The sequence below is a fragment of the Arabidopsis thaliana genome, chromosome 5 (assembly GCF_000001735.4).
Source record: "Arabidopsis thaliana chromosome 5, partial sequence".
NCBI lineage: Eukaryota > Viridiplantae > Streptophyta > Magnoliopsida > Brassicales > Brassicaceae > Arabidopsis > Arabidopsis thaliana.
Window position 1 is genome coordinate 5,970,056 of NC_003076.8, and position 17,110 is coordinate 5,987,165.

The 17,110-nt window shown below is 35.0% G+C and overlaps 8 protein-coding genes and 1 non-coding gene across 12 annotated transcripts; 7 read left to right on the forward strand and 2 right to left on the reverse strand.

The window, feature by feature from the left end:
* Window positions 1-1,045: 1,045 nt before the first annotated feature.
* On the reverse strand, window positions 1,046-1,511 carry AT5G18037 (NAC (No Apical Meristem) domain transcriptional regulator superfamily protein). Its single transcript, NM_001125772.1, has one exon. The coding sequence runs from the start codon at window positions 1,471-1,473 to the stop codon at window positions 1,258-1,260; it is 216 nt and encodes a 71-aa protein (NP_001119244.1). The 5' UTR covers window positions 1,474-1,511; the 3' UTR covers window positions 1,046-1,257.
* An 812-nt stretch (window positions 1,512-2,323) lies between these two features.
* AT5G18040 (target of trans acting-siR480/255 protein) lies at window positions 2,324-4,172 on the forward strand. Of its 2 annotated transcripts, NM_121809.3 has the most exons (4): window positions 2,324-2,483; window positions 2,885-2,997; window positions 3,167-3,567; window positions 3,660-4,172. In NM_121809.3, the coding sequence occupies exons 2-4, from the start codon at window positions 2,901-2,903 to the stop codon at window positions 3,918-3,920; spliced, it is 759 nt and encodes a 252-aa protein (NP_197305.1). In that variant the 5' UTR covers window positions 2,324-2,483; window positions 2,885-2,900; the 3' UTR covers window positions 3,921-4,172. The 2 variants fall into 2 exon arrangements, with proteins under 2 accessions (NP_197305.1, NP_001330053.1); NM_001343532.1 differs by having other exon boundaries at window positions 3,167-4,172.
* A 113-nt stretch (window positions 4,173-4,285) lies between these two features.
* SAUR22 (SAUR-like auxin-responsive protein family) lies at window positions 4,286-5,032 on the reverse strand. The gene has a single exon (NM_121810.3). The coding sequence runs from the start codon at window positions 4,906-4,908 to the stop codon at window positions 4,636-4,638; it is 273 nt and encodes a 90-aa protein (NP_197306.1). The 5' UTR covers window positions 4,909-5,032; the 3' UTR covers window positions 4,286-4,635.
* Window positions 5,033-5,724: 692 nt separating this feature from the next.
* Window positions 5,725-6,534, forward strand: SAUR23 (SAUR-like auxin-responsive protein family). The gene has a single exon (NM_121811.5). It carries the CDS (start codon window positions 5,975-5,977, stop codon window positions 6,245-6,247), a length of 273 nt encoding a protein of 90 aa, NP_197307.1. The 5' UTR covers window positions 5,725-5,974; the 3' UTR covers window positions 6,248-6,534.
* A 1,956-nt stretch (window positions 6,535-8,490) lies between these two features.
* AT5G18065 (target of trans acting-siR480/255 protein) lies at window positions 8,491-10,544 on the forward strand. 3 transcript variants are annotated; one of them, NM_147867.6, is made up of 4 exons: window positions 8,491-8,709; window positions 9,197-9,309; window positions 9,486-9,970; window positions 10,061-10,517. In NM_147867.6, exons 2-3 carry the CDS (start codon window positions 9,213-9,215, stop codon window positions 9,767-9,769), a joined length of 381 nt encoding a protein of 126 aa, NP_680172.2. In that variant the 5' UTR covers window positions 8,491-8,709; window positions 9,197-9,212; the 3' UTR covers window positions 9,770-9,970; window positions 10,061-10,517. The 3 variants fall into 3 exon arrangements, with proteins under 3 accessions (NP_680172.2, NP_001330133.1, NP_001330134.1); NM_001343534.1 differs by having other exon boundaries at window positions 8,599-8,697; window positions 10,061-10,544; NM_001343533.1 differs by having other exon boundaries at window positions 9,486-10,517.
* A 169-nt stretch (window positions 10,545-10,713) lies between these two features.
* DRT101 (phosphoglucosamine mutase-like protein) lies at window positions 10,714-13,080 on the forward strand. Its single transcript, NM_121812.3, has one exon. It carries the CDS (start codon window positions 11,062-11,064, stop codon window positions 12,730-12,732), a length of 1,671 nt encoding a protein of 556 aa, NP_568359.2. The 5' UTR covers window positions 10,714-11,061; the 3' UTR covers window positions 12,733-13,080.
* Window positions 13,081-13,627: 547 nt separating this feature from the next.
* Window positions 13,628-14,253, forward strand: SAUR24 (SAUR-like auxin-responsive protein family). The gene has a single exon (NM_001343535.1). The coding sequence runs from the start codon at window positions 13,785-13,787 to the stop codon at window positions 14,055-14,057; it is 273 nt and encodes a 90-aa protein (NP_001318591.1). The 5' UTR covers window positions 13,628-13,784; the 3' UTR covers window positions 14,058-14,253.
* Window positions 14,254-14,321: 68 nt separating this feature from the next.
* Window positions 14,322-14,393, forward strand: AT5G18085. The gene has a single exon. It is a non-coding gene; the product is annotated as a tRNA-Trp (tRNA).
* An 863-nt stretch (window positions 14,394-15,256) lies between these two features.
* Window positions 15,257-17,110, forward strand: AT5G18090 (AP2/B3-like transcriptional factor family protein). Its single transcript, NM_121814.3, has 4 exons — window positions 15,257-15,507; window positions 15,873-16,167; window positions 16,272-16,552; window positions 16,637-17,110. Exons 1-4 carry the CDS (start codon window positions 15,412-15,414, stop codon window positions 16,868-16,870), a joined length of 906 nt encoding a protein of 301 aa, NP_197310.1. The 5' UTR covers window positions 15,257-15,411; the 3' UTR covers window positions 16,871-17,110.

Consider the following 17,110-nt stretch of genomic DNA (forward strand, 5'->3'; position numbering starts at 1 on the left):
TAAACCATACAAACACTTTTAAAATCCCTTGTAAATCATTCTATGCCACTAACTTATGCTTTAAAAACGATTGTAAATCATGTTTTACCCTTTTATAAGCTTTTAAAATCCCTTGTAAATCATTCAATGCTTCTTATTTATGCTTAAAAACGATTGAAAATCTTGTAAAACTATTGTAAAAAGCTTTAAAATGATTTACAAAGATTTAAAAAGGTGTTTTAAAGTATTTACCTATGTTTTTAAAGACTTTATAAAGATTTTAAGAGGTTTTAAAATGATTTACAATGGTTTTTAGCAACTACCAAAGCTTTTAGAAAACTTTACAAGGTTTTTTAAAGAGTTTTTAAAAAATTTACAAGGTTTTTTAAAAGCATTTTTTGGCTGGGAAAAAAATTTTACGAGAAAAATTTTTGGCGGAAAAGTTTTTTTTTGGCGGGAAAAAAAGTTTGCCGGAATTTTTTTTTTTGGCGGGAAATTGAAAGTTTCCAAGTACTTGTTATTATTAAATGAGGGTAATTTGGTCATTCTGTTCAAGAAAAAAGATATTTTTAAAAATAAATAATATAAAAGAGTATTATGGCAAAAAGGTAGTCAAAAAATATAGTTTTGCAAATCTCCCATTAATTTAACCAATTTCTTATCCATTTCGTAGGCCAAAGTTTCTCTTTTTCCTTCATAGGCATGGATGGGCCTGATCATTATTAATATCTCATATATTAGATGAGATAATCTCTTTGATCCTCAAAACAAGAAAATATTTTTTCGTTTGTGAAAACAAGAAGGTGAGCAGTTACAAACTCCTCATAAAAATAATGATCTACATGTCTTTAAATAAACAAGAATATACGAGATTTTCCTAAAGTTTTTATGAGGAATTTAAATAAATTATGCAAAGGGAAATATCAAACTAGACACAAAATTGAAGTAAAATAAGATAGAAGTAGAAGTTATTATCCTCTTCACTGAAAATTTACCAAGACACATAATCATGGTCCTTTAAGGTGGCAGAGAACTTGAACATGGAATAATGAGCCACCGTTTTCGAGATAGTATTCTGTCATGGTCCAACCACTGGCTTGTCTCTCACCTTTGACGTAGAAACTTAGACTTCTTCCCAATCACTGCACCGGTATCTTCCAACACGACATCACTCAACTTCCCATGGCCTTTCCAACATCCATCAACCGTCTCTCCTTTGACTTTGCGGCTGATGCGTTTTCCAGTAACGTTTTCAGAGAGATGATTCACTTTCACGAACTAGAACCATTCATTAGGTTCCAAAAAGTTAGTCTCGGTGTGAGACAACCGCCACGGCTCTTTGGCATAGATGTCAAACTTGTCTTCTAATTCAAATTCTTTATTTGATCTTTTGGTAACCTTAGGCCCGATATAACGGATGATGAGTTCTTGGGCAGAAGGATGAAACCAAAACCCAACATGTTCCTCTTTATCGTAGTACTTAACCATCGACATATTCTTTTCTTGTTCTATGAGACAAAGAAAACGCAAATCAGACAAAAAGTTAAGGATCTATATATTATAGCAATAATCCAAGGGGAACAACAAATGATCTTTAGAGCAAAACTGAAAAACAATAATAAACGCGTTGAAGACTTGAAACTTTCAGGTAGACAAATAGAAAAGGTGATTTCGTATATATATGTGGATTTTAAGGATTTTTAATATATTAGGAAAACGATTCTTTAAAAAGGAAATATATCCATGTAATTCAAAGCCAATATTCTTAAAATTAGATAAGTAAGCCAATATCACATTTTTTCTTTTCAAATTTGTAATGTTGGTTTTAGCGTATGATATTTTGTCTACTATTTTCTTTTTAAACTTATTTTGTCTTATATCTTTTTACAAACTAAAAAACAAGATTATTCTTTTACTTATCTAAATAATGTTCAAAGACTGGAAGATTTCTTGCTCTTCTGATATGGAGAGATACTTGTATTAGTACTTGAAGAAGCTTATGCCTCAAATATTTTCTTGCTCTCCAAAAAATGCATTGACATGATCGTGATCGGTTGCACAAAAAATGGTATCCACTCTCTAAACTTTTAGAACAAGTACTCTTTCAAGAAGAAAGAGAAAAAATCTATTTACAACGAATAAGTCGATGTCTAACTCGGAAAAACAAAATGTTGGATCATCATCATTGGAGCCTAAAAGAAAATTGTTGTTAAACTATAATTGTTGCCCTTAAATAAACAGGCAAAAACGATGTTGTTAAAAAGACTTTTAAAAACATTGGCAATGTCATAAAAACGGCAACGTTTTAAGGAAAGTTTCAAACGTCGTCGTCTTGAGGACTAAAGTTGAAGTCTTAAAAAGGCGACACGTTTCGGGACAAAGCTGAGGGGAAATCTTCGCGACGACTGTGAGAGTTTGTTTCGCGAACATTCTCTGAGTTTCTCTCGACGCGACGGCGATTGCGAATGTCTTCTCCTTCTGATTCTCGTCTCTCTGTGTCTCCGGTAATTTCTCTCAATTTTCTCTCTCTGTTGGATTCTTTTAGCTTGTTTTGGATTTGTTACCGATTCTACTCCGTGACTTGGCCTTTCTCAGTGCTATTAGTGAACAGAGATAAACTTTAGGGTTTGAACTTTTTTTTTTGGATGAATGATTTGAATCCTTTTTAACGTTAGAGTTGTTCTTTGTTAATGGAAGCTATCATTGTTACTTTGGTTTACTCTAAAGCTTCTTGTTCGACGATTTTTCCTCTGCAACTAGAAATGGTTGTGTTTATGTCAAAACTTGAAACCATGTTTATGGTTTTCGCTAGTTAGGTCTTGTTTTTGTTTTTCCTTTTGCCTTATCTGCTTGACTCTACTGGATTTCTGAATGTGTTCTTCTGCTGGATTCTACTTGAAACCAGGGATAAGTAATCGAAGATGAATATGATTCAGCGATTCATGCAATCTATGGCAAAGACGCGTGGCCTCTGTCATCCAGATTGCGTAAAAGCAAGTAGTGAGCAAGAAGATTACGGTAAATGAATCAAATCTTGTTCTAGAGAACATTACTTTATTCGCATCGTTAAGAGATACTGTGATTGATTTTAGCTGATAGTAGTTTACTCCCTTTTTAATATAGTCTAATCCTTTGAAAGAGTCATATGAATTGACTACAACATTTTCATTTTTTTTTTGTCTTGCAGATGCGTCTCAGCTCAGTATTTGGTGGATAATGCTGGGAAGGAAGACGACCAGGGAGAAATGGATGAACCAAGCTCTCAGTTCACTATCGAAAACTTGCATCAGTATATGGTGGAAAATGTCTGGAATAAGAGGTAAGATGTGCAGGGAGAGGGAGCAACCACTCACTGTCAAAGACTGCCTTGAATGTGCTTTCAAGAAAGGGCTACCGAGAAGAGAACATTGGGCACATGTGGGATGTACATTCAAGGCTCCCCCATTTGCTTGTCACATACCCCGCGTGCCCATGAAAGGAGAAGTGATTGAGACTAAGAGTTTGGATGAAGCGTTTAAGCTGTTGATTAAACAACCGGTGGGTGCAAGACTCCATGTGTTCAGTCCAGACCTTGATAATGTTGGAGAGGTAAAGTGTTGTGAGATAAATTTCGAAATTTTCAAAGATCAATGACAAAGTTTTGATCTAATCTTATTCAACCTTTTTTTTTTGTGTGGTAGGGAGTTTACGAGGGCCTGTCTAGCCTGTCTCGTAAGGAATCACGCTATGTTGGACTTAGGGATGTCATCATAGTTGCAGTGAATAAGTCCGAGGGAAAAACTGTTGCTACTGTGAAGATATGTTACAAGAAGAAGACTTCATTTGTCAAAGTGTGTTTGAGCCGTATGTTTGTCCAGCTTGGTGGTGGCGAGGAGTCTCAGGTGAAAGAGCCAACAGGTCTGCTTGTTGACTTCTGTATCCCACGCTTATCTATCAACTAAACAAGAGCTGAGATCTTGGAAAGTATCTCCTAGTTGTGGAACCTCTCTATGTTGGTCTCATTTTAAGAATGTTTTATCAGACTTATTTTCTGTTTTATGTATTTTGAAAACCGTATGCTTGTTGTGAAACTCTGTTTGTGGTCTCAAGTTAAGTTTGTTTTATGAGACTTTAATCTGTGTCAAGAATTGAGATGTTGATCGCTACTTCTTGGATAAATTATATCTATAAAATTTAAGAATTGCATTTGATGGAAAGTCTTATATGTAAGCAAAAAAGATTACTGGAAGCCTCAATGGCACCAAAAGGATTTTCTTGCATGTCTTTGAAACTGCACTTGCAAGCATTTCGTTATGTAATATCTTTAGCTAGATATTGGGGTAATCTGAAGATAGCGGTTAACAAGAGATTTCCGGAAAGTGATCGGGATTTTGAACTCGACGTGCTACCATTGAGGCATGGATCCGGATGATAAACAGGGAAACATATACTTTTCTAACCATGATTTAACTATAATGAAAGGTTCTTCAAATGGTGTGGTCTTTAGTTTTCAAAGATCATTCCAAAATGTATTGACATGTCGTGTCGGTTGCACAAAAATGGCATCCATTCTCTAAACTTTTAGAACAAGTACTCTTTCAAGAAGAAAGAGAAAAAAGCTATTTACAATGAATTAAGTCTATATCTAACTCGGAAAAACAAAATGTTGGATCATGATCATTGGAGCCGAGAAGTCACATTGATGAACGTATCTTCATGACAAGGTATCGTTAAGCCCCCCATCGGATGATCAAACCCAAACTCATCTTCAGATTTACTGAGCAGAGCTTGAAAAGAAGGTTGGTTCAAGTATGAGAGTGGCACTAAGTATCTTTTCTTCTGGCTCTCTCCTACGTACACTGCAAGAAACCCTTTTGGTGCCGCCGAGACTGCTGCGGTGGAGCGGCTTAGAATCTTTTTTGCACCCAGTAGACTTCTCACCAGAGCCATTTATAATTCTCTATTTGTCTGAAAATTTGATTTCTTTTTTAAGCAAATCTGAAGATGAATGAAAAGATTCAAGTTATTGGATATATTGCTTGTTGTTGGTTGATGATAGAAAGAATGGGTTTATGTGTGTATATATAGAAATATCAATGAAGGAGTTAAGCCTCTCTGAAAAAATCATTGAAACTCTTGGTCTTGAAGCGTGGGACAAACTAGAGCAAGAGTTCACATGGTTCTGTCTCTACCATTTGGAAAAGATGCATTAATGTAACTTGTCTTGGTGAGATAATTAACAAACTCCATATGCAATTCACAAGGGCTTGTTTGCTCAATGTTTTGTTTAGATAAGACATATTCTACTGTCAATAATAAAGGCCAGCAACTTTCTCTTCTTCAAATTCTGTGATGATCTATTCTTGAATCTCTGTGGTCTAAAATTGTAAATGGGGTTTAATAAGAAATTATAGTGGGTACTGATGTTGTTCAACAACAGAACAACAAATCCTATCGTTTAAAACATTGAAAAAACAGTCCTTTGTGAACTTATGGAGTTTGTTTTTCGTTTACTGTCCCACACTCAATTTATTGTTAGATTATCTCATCAAGACGAACTGCATTAAACTAAATCTTTCCAGATGGTAAAGACATATTGATAGGCAACATAATCTTAGCTCGCCGTGAGAATCCATCTTTTGCATATCTGCTTCAACAATGGTTTGCTCATGAGTAATCTCTGCATTCTCATAATCTCATTTCATGATTAGGCTTTTAAAAAAAATCTTAGCTATGCCAAGCTCTTGCTAAGAAAATGTTCCTCTTGGTAATGATAATCACAGTTTATCCAAAAAAAAACAAAAAACAGAACCATGTGAACTCTGTCCCACGCTTCAAGACCACAAGTTTCAATGACTTTTCAGAGCGGTTTCTACTCCTTCATTGATATTTCTATATATACACATATAGCCTCATTCTTTCAATCATCAACCAACACCAAGCAATCCATTAACTTGAATCTTTCATACATCTTTTCAGAAGCTTTAAAAATAATTCAAACTTTCAGACAAAAGAAATGGCTTTGGTGAGAAGTCTATTGGTTGCAAAGAAGATTCTTAGCCGCTCCGCCGCAGCAGTCTCGGCGCCACCAAAAGGGTTTCTTGCAGTGTACGTAGGAGAGAGCCAGAAGAAGAGATATTTAGTGCCACTCTCATACTTGAACCAGCCTTCTTTTCAAGCTCTGCTCAGTAAATCCGAAGAAGAGTTTGGGTTCGATCATCCGATGGGTGGCTTAACGATCCCTTGTCCCGAAGATACTTTCATCAATGTGACTTCTCGGCTCCATTGATGATTATCCAACATAGTGTTTTTTCGAGTTAGAGATAGAGTTGTTTCCTTGTAAATAGAGGAATTTTTTGTTCCTTTTTTTTTTTTTTTTTTCTCTTTCATCTTGAAAAAGTTCTTCTAAATTTTTTGGAAGTGGATGTAGATGCAGTTTTTGTGCTATATACACAATCATAATTCATGTTAACACATTTTGGATCGATTATGGAAAAAGAATGGATATCACCAACTGAAGAACTCTTTTCTTATATTATAATTGTTGTTAAATAAAACCAAGTGAGATTACGGAAATTATATGACAATCTCTAGCTGGCTTTTGGAGTAATTTAGTTGTGTAGTGAGATCACTGAAATTACAATCTTTGTAACATTTTTAACGATAAATAAACGATTGTTGCCCAATGATGTTAAAGACTTAGGGGTGTTATTGGTTCCTAATTTACAAGGAACTAGATTTTAAAATATTTATATTAAAATTTACAATCTTATTATTTTTTAAAAGTAATATATATTAAAATTTACAATTTTTTTTTTTATAAAATATTTATAATTTACAGTTTATAATTGTTATTAAATAACGTTATACCACGAATCCATGAGAGAATTGTTAAAAAACTGAAGTTTTAACCCCTATGAAAACAGTATATTAATAATATTTTAAAATTTTATAAATATCGATTCAAATATATCCACCATATAACCCAATTCCAAAATAAAACCCGTTCTGTAATTTCTTTATCCGTCCCGTGATTTTTTTTTTTAAAGTAGTAATTTTTAAAATTTAAGAATTATTTATTATATATAAAAATTTTGCAAATTGTATCATTCTCTAATACATTTATATTTTATAGTTTAATTTTATATATAGTAACATTATACATACCACATAACATTTTTGATTTTATATAATCTTTTCTAAATTAGGATGATTTGATATGTTTAATATTAGTGGTCTTAAAAATAATAAATTTTAGATTTAACCCGTATTGAAACGGTGGATTAATTATATTTTACTTTTTTATTAATGTTGATTCAAAAACCCGTCCCTCCAAATCTGTCTTGCCAAAAAGCCATTTATTTTATTAATATTAATTTTATTTATGATATGACTCTGAATTATAATCTAAATATTTTAGCTAATAACATAGGAGTGCACCATATTTATTTAATAGGGGAATATACCATATGACCCGAATTCACTTTTATCCAAATCCACCAAAAAAAAAGTCTTGCAAAAATACTATAGAGATAAGAAACGATAGTCGGTTTTGATAGGTATAAGATTAGCAAATATATTAGTTAGCTTAAATTAGTTAAAAAATACAAATTGAAAAGATATATTACACTTTATTCGAATCTAGTATCAAAACTTATATAACACAGAGATTTGATAATTTTTTAATTGTTGAATACTTTTTTTTTGTGCTAATTTTTATGTGATTAAGATTTAATTGATTTCGTATATAAAATATTAAATTTTTTTACGAACTTATTTGTTTATAATATGGTGAGAGATAAATATTTGAATATTCAGTATATTTTGCTTCAGTTTAGGAAATCTTTGATGACCCGTCTTTAGATCCAATAAGCCCTACAATTAAGAGATGAATATTGACGTTAAATGATTTTGGTAACCTTAATGACGTCATTAAAAGATTTTGTTTTTGATTAAATTTTTCTAATGGCATTGTCATGTAATTAATTACAAAAATTAAGGTTACATTTAAAATGTACTTCCCAAATAATATAGTAGGATTTGGATGACTTCAATCACATTCTAGAAAGTAAATACTTTCATGATTTAAATAAATAAATGATTATAAAGTATTGTTAGAGAGATTTTTCTATAATCTTGTTGATTAGTTTTTTATAATCTTATAAAGTTTCTCAAACAATCTCTTTATTTTTATAATAATTTTCATGATTTTCCATGACTTTATTTTGTAAAAAAAAATGTAAAAAGTCATGAACCAATCAGAGATTCTTTTGTTTTAATTGAATAACACAAAACTTATTTTTAATGATTTTGTAAGAGTATGAATACAATAACTCCAAATTTATAAAGATGTTAAATTACTTCTTACAAATCTTAAATAAATAACACAAAACTTTAACATACTTTTAATAAATCTTAATTGAATAACAACAGATTTTACATGACATTTTAAACCAGTAAAACTCTTTTGAAATCATAAACCAATAGCGTCCCTTTTGAAAACAGTGGCAGATGGCAAAAAAAACAAGGCCATTTTAAGGAAAACTGGCAAACGGCGTCCTGTTGCACTGTTGCACTGTTGCACTGTTGCAGTCCCAAAAGCGACATCGTTTTGGGATAAAGATGAGGGTATATAGGGTTTGGCATGGGGCTTTGTGAGTTTCGCGAACATTCTCAGAGCTTCTCTCTACGCGGCGATTGCGATTGCGACTACGACTGTCTCCTGATTATCGCCTCTCTGTGAGATCTCCGGTACCTTTCTCTCTTTTTTTCTTTCTCTGTTGGATTCTTTTAGCTTGTTATGTGTTTGTTAAGGATTCTGTTCCGTGACTTGGCGTTTCTCAGTGCGATTTGTGAACAGAAATGAACTTTTAGGGTTTTCACTTTTTGTTTTGGATGAATGATACTGAATCCGTTGTTTATGTTAGAGTTAATCTTTGTTAACGGAAGCTATCATCGTTAGTTTTGTTCAGTCTAAAGCTTTTTGTTCGACGATTTTTCCTCTGCAAGTAGAAACTTGAAACCATGTTTATGATTTTAGCTAGTTAGGTCTTGTTTTGTCTTTCCTTTTGCTTTATCTGCTTGATTCTGCTGGATTTTGTAAAGTGGTTATGTTTATGTCAAAAACTGAAACCATGTTTATGCTTTTAGCTAGTTAAGTCTTGTTTTGTTTTTCTTTTTTCTTTATCTGCTTGATTCTTCTGAATGTGTTCTTCTACTGGATTCTACTTCAAACCAGGGATAAGTAATCGAAGATGGATATGAATCAGCTATTCATGCAATCTATTGCAAACAGTCGTGGACTCTGTCATCCAGATTGCGAAAAAGCAAATAATGAGCGTGAAGATTATGGTAAATAATCAAATCTTTAATCTAGAGAAATTTACTTTCTTCGCATCATTTAAAGAAACGGTGATTGATTTTAACTGATTGTTTGCTTCCGTTTTTAATGTAACATGTTCAATCTAATCTTTTGAAAAAATCATATGAATTGACTGCAACGTTTTCATCTTTTTTTTGTCTTCCAGATGCGTCTCAACATGCCGCTATGGTAGCGGTGAATCTGATTAGCTCTGCACGGGTTATCCTCAAGCTTGATGCTGTGTATACTGAGTACTCAGCTCAGTATTTGGTGGATAATGCTGGGAAGGAAGACAACCAGGGAGAAATGGATCAACAAAGCTCTCAGCTCACTCTCCAAAACTTGCTTCAGTATATGGATGAAAATGTCTGGAATAAGAAGGAAGATGTGCAGGGAGAAAGGGAGCAACCACTCACTGTCAAAGACTGCCTTGAATGTGCTTTCAAGTAAGGGCTACCGAGAAGTGAGCAGTGGGCACATGTGGGATGTCCGTTCAAGGCTCCACCATTTGCCTGTCAGATTCCTCGCGTGCCCATGAAAGGAGAAGTGATTGAGACTAAGAGTTTGGATGAAGCGTTTAAGCTGTTGATTAAACAACCGGTGGGAGCAAGACTCCATGTCTTCAGTCCAGAGCTTGATAATGTTGGAGAGGTAATGTGTTGTTAGATAAATTTCGAATTTTCAGAGATCAATGACAAAGTTTTGATCTAATCTTGTTCAACTTTTTTGTTTGTGTGGTAGGGATTTTACGAGGGCCTGTCTAGCCAGTCTAGTAAGGAATCACGCTATGTTGGACTTAGGGATGTAATCATAGTTGCAGTGGATAAGTCCGAGGGAAAAACTGTTGCTACTGTGAAGATCTGTTACAAGAAGAAGACTTCATTTGTCAAAGTGCTTGTGAGCCGTATGTTTGTCCAGCTTGGTGGTGGTGAGGAGTCTCAGGTGAAAGAGCCAGCAGGTCTGCTTGTTGACTTCTGTATCCCACGCTTATCTGTCAACTAAACAAGAGCTGAGATCTTATCTGCTAGTTGTGGAACCTCTCTATGTTGGTCTTATTTTAAGAATGTTTTATCAGACTTATTTTCTGTTATCTTGAAAACCGTATGCTTGTTGTGAAACCCTGGTTGTTGTTTGAAGTTAAGATTGTTTTATGAGACTTTTATCTGTGTGTTTAGAAGTTATTGGTCGCGCTACTTTCTAAATTATGTAGTATCCATCTGCTTAAATGTGACGCCAATTGGGCATTACGCATTCTCCCAAAATCCAAGTCATGATGAAGCTTTTTTTCGTTGAAAAACTTTCTGCGATTAGCATTAACACCATTGTGTCTCACACATAACGTGACAGTCACATTTGAATATTGTAACCTCTTGAACAACTCTTTCCTCGAGGGAAAAGGTTGACCTAACTCGAGCTAAATAACGTTTGATCTATCTTCTTTCTGGATCATCTTCCCTGTAGCGCAGTTACAGAGATGAAGGCATCTTCAGGACAAGGGATCGTTAAGCCACATATCGGATGATCGTACCCAAACACTTCCTCTGATTTACTGAGAAGAGCTTGACATGAAGGCTGGTTCAAGTATGATAGTGGCACCATATATCTCTTCTTCTGGACCTGGTCAAATAAACTAATGTAACAATTACATAGTCAAATAAAAATGCTTCCTTTTATGTCAAAAAAGCTTACTTTACGTTGATTAGCTTCATTTCTCCTCCTTCTCTGTTTCTCTCACAAGTACCATGGACGAGATCCAAATAGCTTCAATCCTCAAATCATCTGAGCTTTTTCCGATTCCACAAGGCGTCAAGCTTTCGTATGGAACAGCTGGATTCAGAGGCGATGCAAAGTTATTGGAATCAACTGTGTATAGAGTTGGGATTCTCTCAGCTCTCCGATCACTTAAGCTTGGATCAGCCACCGTCGGGCTTATGATCACAGCTTCGCATAACAAAGTCTCTGACAATGGCATTAAAGTTTCAGATCCATCTGGTTTTATGCTTTCTCAGGAATGGGAGCCTTTTGCAGATCAGATCGCTAACGCATCTTCTCCTGAAGAACTCGTTTCGTTGATTAGAAAATTCATGGAGAAGGAAGAGATTGCAATCGGAGAGAATAATAAAGGTGCAGAGGTTTGGTTGGGAAGAGATACTAGACCTAGTGGTGAATCACTTCTCAGAGCTGGTGAGATCGGAGTTGGTTCAATTTTGGGATCTGTTGCGATTGACATTGGGATTTTGACAACTCCGCAATTGCATTGGATGGTTAGAGCTAAGAATAAAGGTCTTAAGGCAACTGAGAATGATTACTTTGAGAATCTATCTACTTCGTTTAGGTGTTTGATTGATTTGATTCCAAGCAGTGGAAATGATAAGTTAGAGATTAGCAAATTGCTTGTAGATGGTGCTAATGGTGTAGGTGGACAGAAGATTGAGAAGCTAAGAGGGTCTTTGAGTAATTTAGATGTTGAGATTCGTAACACAGGGAGAGATGGTGGTGTGCTTAATGAAGGTGTAGGTGCTGATTTTGTGCAGAAAGAAAAGGTTTTGCCTGTAGGATTTGGGTTTAAGGATGTTGGGATGAGGTGTGCGAGTTTGGATGGTGATGCAGATCGATTGGTTTACTTTTACATTCCTTCAGATTCTTCTGAAAAGGTTGAGCTACTTGACGGTGATAAGATTCTGTCTTTGTTTGCTCTCTTCATCAAAGAGCAACTAAATGCTCTGGAGGATGATGAAGAAAGGAAGCAGTCTCGTCTTGGTGTTGTGCAGACAGCTTACGCGAATGGTGCGTCTACTGATTACCTAAAGCATTTGGGTTTAGATGTTGTTTTTGCTAAAACTGGAGTTAAGCATTTACACGAGAAAGCAGCAGAGTTTGATATTGGAATCTACTTTGAAGCTAATGGCCACGGGACTATTCTCTTCTCGGAATCTTTCCTATCTTGGTTAGTTTCCAAACAAAAGGATCTTACGGCTAAAGGTCAGGGTGGTTCTGAAGAGCACAAAGCTGTTTCTAGACTAATGGCGGTGAGTAATCTGATTAACCAAGCGGTAGGTGATGCTCTAAGTGGAGTGCTCTTGGTTGAAGTGATTCTACAACACCTGGGATGGTCGATAGAGAAGTGGAATGAGCTATACAAGGACCTTCCTAGCAGGCAGATCAAGGTCGAAGTTCCAGATAGAACAGCGGTTGTGACCACAAGCGAAGAAACCGAGGCTCTGAGACCTATGGGGATTCAAGATGCTATTAATTCTGAAATCAAGAAGTACTCGCGTGGCAGAGCTTTTATAAGGCCATCGGGTACAGAAGATGTGGTGAGAGTATATGCAGAGGCTTCCACTCAAGAAGATGCTGATTCTTTGGCTAATTCTGTGGCTCAGCTCGTCAAAAGCTTCCTTGGTTCAAGCTAAAGAACCATCTGAATTTCTGCAAGAGTATGTTAATGGGAGATTTTTTTAATTTTCTTGTTCACCTCTTAGCTTTTACATCTTTTGTGTAACCCGAATGACAAGTTTTCTTCTCAGCTTCTTTTGATTTACTTCGTTTCTCTTCTAGCTCTTCTGCTTCTTTCTCCTCAACGTAAACCTGTAAATGCTTTACTTTCCTGAAAAGAATCAGCAACGCCATTACTCTTTTTTATTAATGAAGCTCTAAGAACAGAATGTTTCTTCTCCTGAAATTGTGTAAGGGAAAGATAGTTGTTAAGGAATCAGTAGCAGCTACTTTATAGTAAGATCATAACAATGGTGTACTTGAAGAAACGTTATGCCGTAATCTTTGGCTTAAGAGGGAACATAGCTCATGCCTTTTGTTTTCCTGTCCTATCTCTAATCAACTTGGTCTCCGACAGTGACTTCACAACAAACCTACCACAGAATCTTCTTTTACTTACAACTTTCATGTGAGATCCTATTTGTGGGTATGATAAAAGAACAACTTAACCAGTGACAGGGACTTGTTGTTATGTTGTTGAGAAACTTCAGGTCCCCACTTTAAGTTGTTATTAAATCCATTTAGACCAAAGAGATTAGAGAATAGGATCATCACTGAACATGGAGAAGAGAGAAACTTGCTGGCTTTTATTATTGACAATAGCATATGTCATATCTAAAAAACATTGAGAAGACAGTCCCTTGTGAATTGCATATGAAGTTTGTAGTTTAATGTCCCACACACTCCAATAATTATGTCATCAAAACAAATTTCATTAATGCATCTTTCCAAATGGTAAAGACAAAGCCATGTTCTCTGTTTTAGTATGTCCAACGCGTCAAAACCACAAGTTTCAATGATTTTTTCAGAGAAATTTCAACTCCTTAGTTGATCTTGCTATATATATACTCACATAACTCACTCTTTCAATCATCAACCAACAACAAGAAATCCAATAACTTGAATCTTTTCATACATCTTCAGAAGCTTCAAAAAGAATTCAAACATTTTAAACAAAAAAACAATAGATATGGCTTTCGTGAGAAGTCTATTGGGAGCAAAGAAGATTCTAAGCCGCTCCACCGGAGCAGGATCTGCGGCACCAAAAGGGTTTCTTGCGGTGTACGTAGGAGAGAGCCAGAAGAAGAGATATTTGGTGCCTGTCTCATATTTAAACCAGCCTTCATTTCAAGCTCTTCTCAGTAAATCCGAAGAAGAGTTTGGATTTGATCATCCGATGGGAGGCTTAACGATCCCTTGTCCCGAAGATACCTTCATCAATGTGACTTCTCGGCTCCAATGATGATGATCCAACATTTTTTCCTTCAGTTAGAAATAGACTTATTCATTGTAAATAGATGAGCCCTTTTTCCTCTTTCTTCTTGAAAGAGTTGTTCTAAAAGTGTAGAAAGTGAAATACAAAATTGATGTTATATACAAACTTCATGTCAATACTTTTTTGATTGATCATTGAAAAAGAAAGACAACACCAAATTCACCAATCAAAAACTACTCTAATTATAGTTTCATGTTGATTAAATATAAATAAGTGGAACATCTAACATCCGGATCCGTGGCGCAATGGTAGCGCGTCTGACTCCAGATCAGAAGGTTGCTTGTTCGATTCACGTCGGGTTCAATCCCCCGAACTTTACTCCGGAAATACCTTTTTTTTGTAACTTCTTATTTCCATTTTTGCTCTCTTCGCTTATGCTTCGTTTCATCCGGTTTAACCAGGAGGCTACTCTGGTTTGGTAATCTAATTACTCTAAACCGAAAGTCCTTAGTACTGGTTCGAAATCTGAAATCTAAACCAGTTGACTCACAACCAGTGAAATCAACGATCAAGGGCCAAGCCTATCTTCAATTCATACTCGCCAGTTTTTGTGCCTAAAGGTTTTTTCAAAGGATAAACAAAGGCCTAAATAATTTTGCTACCACTTGAACATTAATTCGTTCTCAATTATGTAATATTTAATCATTTATCTTGTTAATTATTCTTAAGTGATTTTACTTAATACTAGCCTAGAAACAATTTCAAACTTTCAAATTCAATCTCACGGGAAGCATAGGGTCACATCTATATCTAGTTAAAGACTAACATTTAAAACAAAATTTGAATATAATAGTAACCAAAAATAGGAAACGAAAATTAGCATAGAGATTCCAACTTTTGTTACATTTTTATTCCTAGATATAAACATCATCACATTTTCTTTATAAATTACATTGACACGTAACGCTTTAACTATGGTTTAGATGTGGAATACATGCAGGTTACATCTTCCGCACTATCTCATACAATCAATGTATCTGTTCTGAGACTTTTAGAAATGTGAATCTGTTTTGTGTAAGATTAAAAAGTAAATAAAATTATATAATTTAAAGTAAAAATTGGCTGTAAACCAGTAACAATAGTTAATTCTTGAGACTTAAAGAGTAAATGAAGTTGTTAGTCGCTGTCATTGTAGTAAATCAAGTTACTAAAACTGGCAAACTACTTTGCTTTTTGCGTGTCTTTGAAGTCACAAAACAGAGCTCCTCTATTTAGTATTATTGGGAAGAAAACAAATAGAAAGAGAATTAGTGAGTCATAAATCAGAGAGCGAGAGAAAAGTGGTGAGACATAGAGTGGGAGGTTAACGAAAGAGAGAACGATGAAGAACAAAGCGTTTGGTCAGATTATGGATGATGCAGAGAATCCCGGGTTCTTCAAGATCCTTCGAAGTGCAGATTTATCGTCTGAAATCATGGTGATTCTCTTAATTTTCTCATACTTTATCACTGATTTTTCTTGTAAGCTTATCCTTGAAAGATCGGATCTTCTGGTTCTTACAAGGTTATAATGGGTCTCTGAAGTAGATGTGGTCTCATTAACTTAGATCTGTTTGTTCTTGGTAAAATTTTGCTCTGTTTTTTTTTGGTTTTTCTTCGCTTCTGATTTCTTGCTAGGTTTGTGTGTGAAATGATCGGACCAAATCAATTCATGTAAAAAAAAAAAAAACTTGAAACTTTGGCCTCAATGTGCTTGGTGGATGTGAAGTTTTCAGTGATTGCCAGTGTAATTGCATATTTCAACTCTTTCTTGACAAATATTTTTCTTGTTGTATGTGGTAAGAGAGGGATCCCTCTAAACTTCATCAAAAGCATCTCGGAAGAAGAGTTATCGGCTAAGATGTTGTTAAAAGTGTCATGGGGAAGTTCTTGGCCTATCAAAATTTGTAGAAACCCAAGCTTCTACTTTATGGAGAAAAAGGGATGGGATCAGTTTTTGAGCGACAATGGATTAGGTAATGATGAGTTTCTTACCTTCACACACCAAGGAAATATGTGCTTTACCGTGGACATCTACCAAATAGACGGTAAAGAGCTACTTACACCACGCAGATCTGCAACCATTGCTTCTAGTTCCGGTAAATATTTCATCTATGTGATTGCTTTCTTGATGCTTAAGGAGAAGAATGAAGAAGAAGACAGTGCTTAATTTACTTTTTGTGGTTGATTTTGATGAAAACAGGTCGGAACAAGAGAGAACAAAGGAATAACATCTACAAAGATGTGAAGGAGGAAGAAGACATAGAGTCTTGGTCTGAATCGAGCTATCCTGGTCACAAAACAGCTGAATCTACAGGAAGAAGACAAAGGCTTAGCTTGAGTAATAAGAAAGCCAAGGAAACTGAGAAATCAAAGAAGAAGAAGATGAAGGTGGAAAGTATTAGTTACGATTCTCAAGATGACAGTTTGTCTCTTGTTCCAGAATTTACCCTCACCATAAAGAAATCATACCTCATTTTCTTGGTAAGACAAAAACATGTTACAATAATGTCAAACTGGTTTATATAAAATGTGAATTACGAATCCAATAAGAAATTTGTGATTCAGGGGATTCCAAAGATGTTTGAGGAGCTGCATATGCCAACGGAGGCAACTATGTTCAAGATCCATGATCCGGAAGGGAAAAGGTCATGGGATGTTATGTATAAGTTCAGTAATAACCAGACAAGATTCTGTGCTGGTTGGATTCGTTTGGCTAAAGAACTTGGTTTGGAGATCGGAGATGTTTGCACTTTCACGCTCATCAAACCTACCGAGATGCTTGTTAGAGTCTCTAAATAAGAGATGATGAAGATATGATATTAGTTTGATAACTCTCTCAAAATCTAGTTAATGTGTTAGGAATCTTTACTAATTATGGGTCTTATTAACTTGTTACATTTGTTGTTTCTCTTAAGACTTTTTATGTTAGTACAAGTATACAATGGTTCTTCTATCCGGTTTGGAATTACAAATTCTCTTAACCGAGTATTAGATCCGGTTTGATTTGGTTTATAGTTAATTTTAACCAATATATTACAA

Excerpts from the sequence above, each read along its gene's own strand:
- AT5G18037 (NM_001125772.1), bottom strand. The coding sequence starts at position 1,473 with ATGTCGATGGTTAAGTACTACGATAAAGAGGAACATGTTGGGTTTTGG.
- AT5G18040 (NM_121809.3), top strand. The coding sequence starts at position 2,901 with ATGAATATGATTCAGCGATTCATGCAATCTATGGCAAAGACGCGTGGC. Across the intron at positions 2,998-3,166 it reads TAGTGAGCAAGAAGATTACG|ATGCGTCTCAGCTCAGTATT; the intron begins GTAAATGAATCA and ends TTTGTCTTGCAG. Across the intron at positions 3,568-3,659 it reads ACCTTGATAATGTTGGAGAG|GGAGTTTACGAGGGCCTGTC; the intron begins GTAAAGTGTTGT and ends TTTGTGTGGTAG.
- SAUR22 (NM_121810.3), bottom strand. The coding sequence starts at position 4,908 with ATGGCTCTGGTGAGAAGTCTACTGGGTGCAAAAAAGATTCTAAGCCGC.
- SAUR23 (NM_121811.5), top strand. The coding sequence starts at position 5,975 with ATGGCTTTGGTGAGAAGTCTATTGGTTGCAAAGAAGATTCTTAGCCGC.
- AT5G18065 (NM_001343533.1), top strand. The coding sequence starts at position 9,213 with ATGGATATGAATCAGCTATTCATGCAATCTATTGCAAACAGTCGTGGA. Across the intron at positions 9,310-9,485 it reads TAATGAGCGTGAAGATTATG|ATGCGTCTCAACATGCCGCT; the intron begins GTAAATAATCAA and ends TTTGTCTTCCAG.
- DRT101 (NM_121812.3), top strand. The coding sequence starts at position 11,062 with ATGGACGAGATCCAAATAGCTTCAATCCTCAAATCATCTGAGCTTTTT.
- SAUR24 (NM_001343535.1), top strand. The coding sequence starts at position 13,785 with ATGGCTTTCGTGAGAAGTCTATTGGGAGCAAAGAAGATTCTAAGCCGC.
- AT5G18090 (NM_121814.3), top strand. The coding sequence starts at position 15,412 with ATGAAGAACAAAGCGTTTGGTCAGATTATGGATGATGCAGAGAATCCC. Across the intron at positions 16,168-16,271 it reads AACCATTGCTTCTAGTTCCG|GTCGGAACAAGAGAGAACAA; the intron begins GTAAATATTTCA and ends TGATGAAAACAG. Across the intron at positions 16,553-16,636 it reads AATCATACCTCATTTTCTTG|GGGATTCCAAAGATGTTTGA; the intron begins GTAAGACAAAAA and ends TTTGTGATTCAG.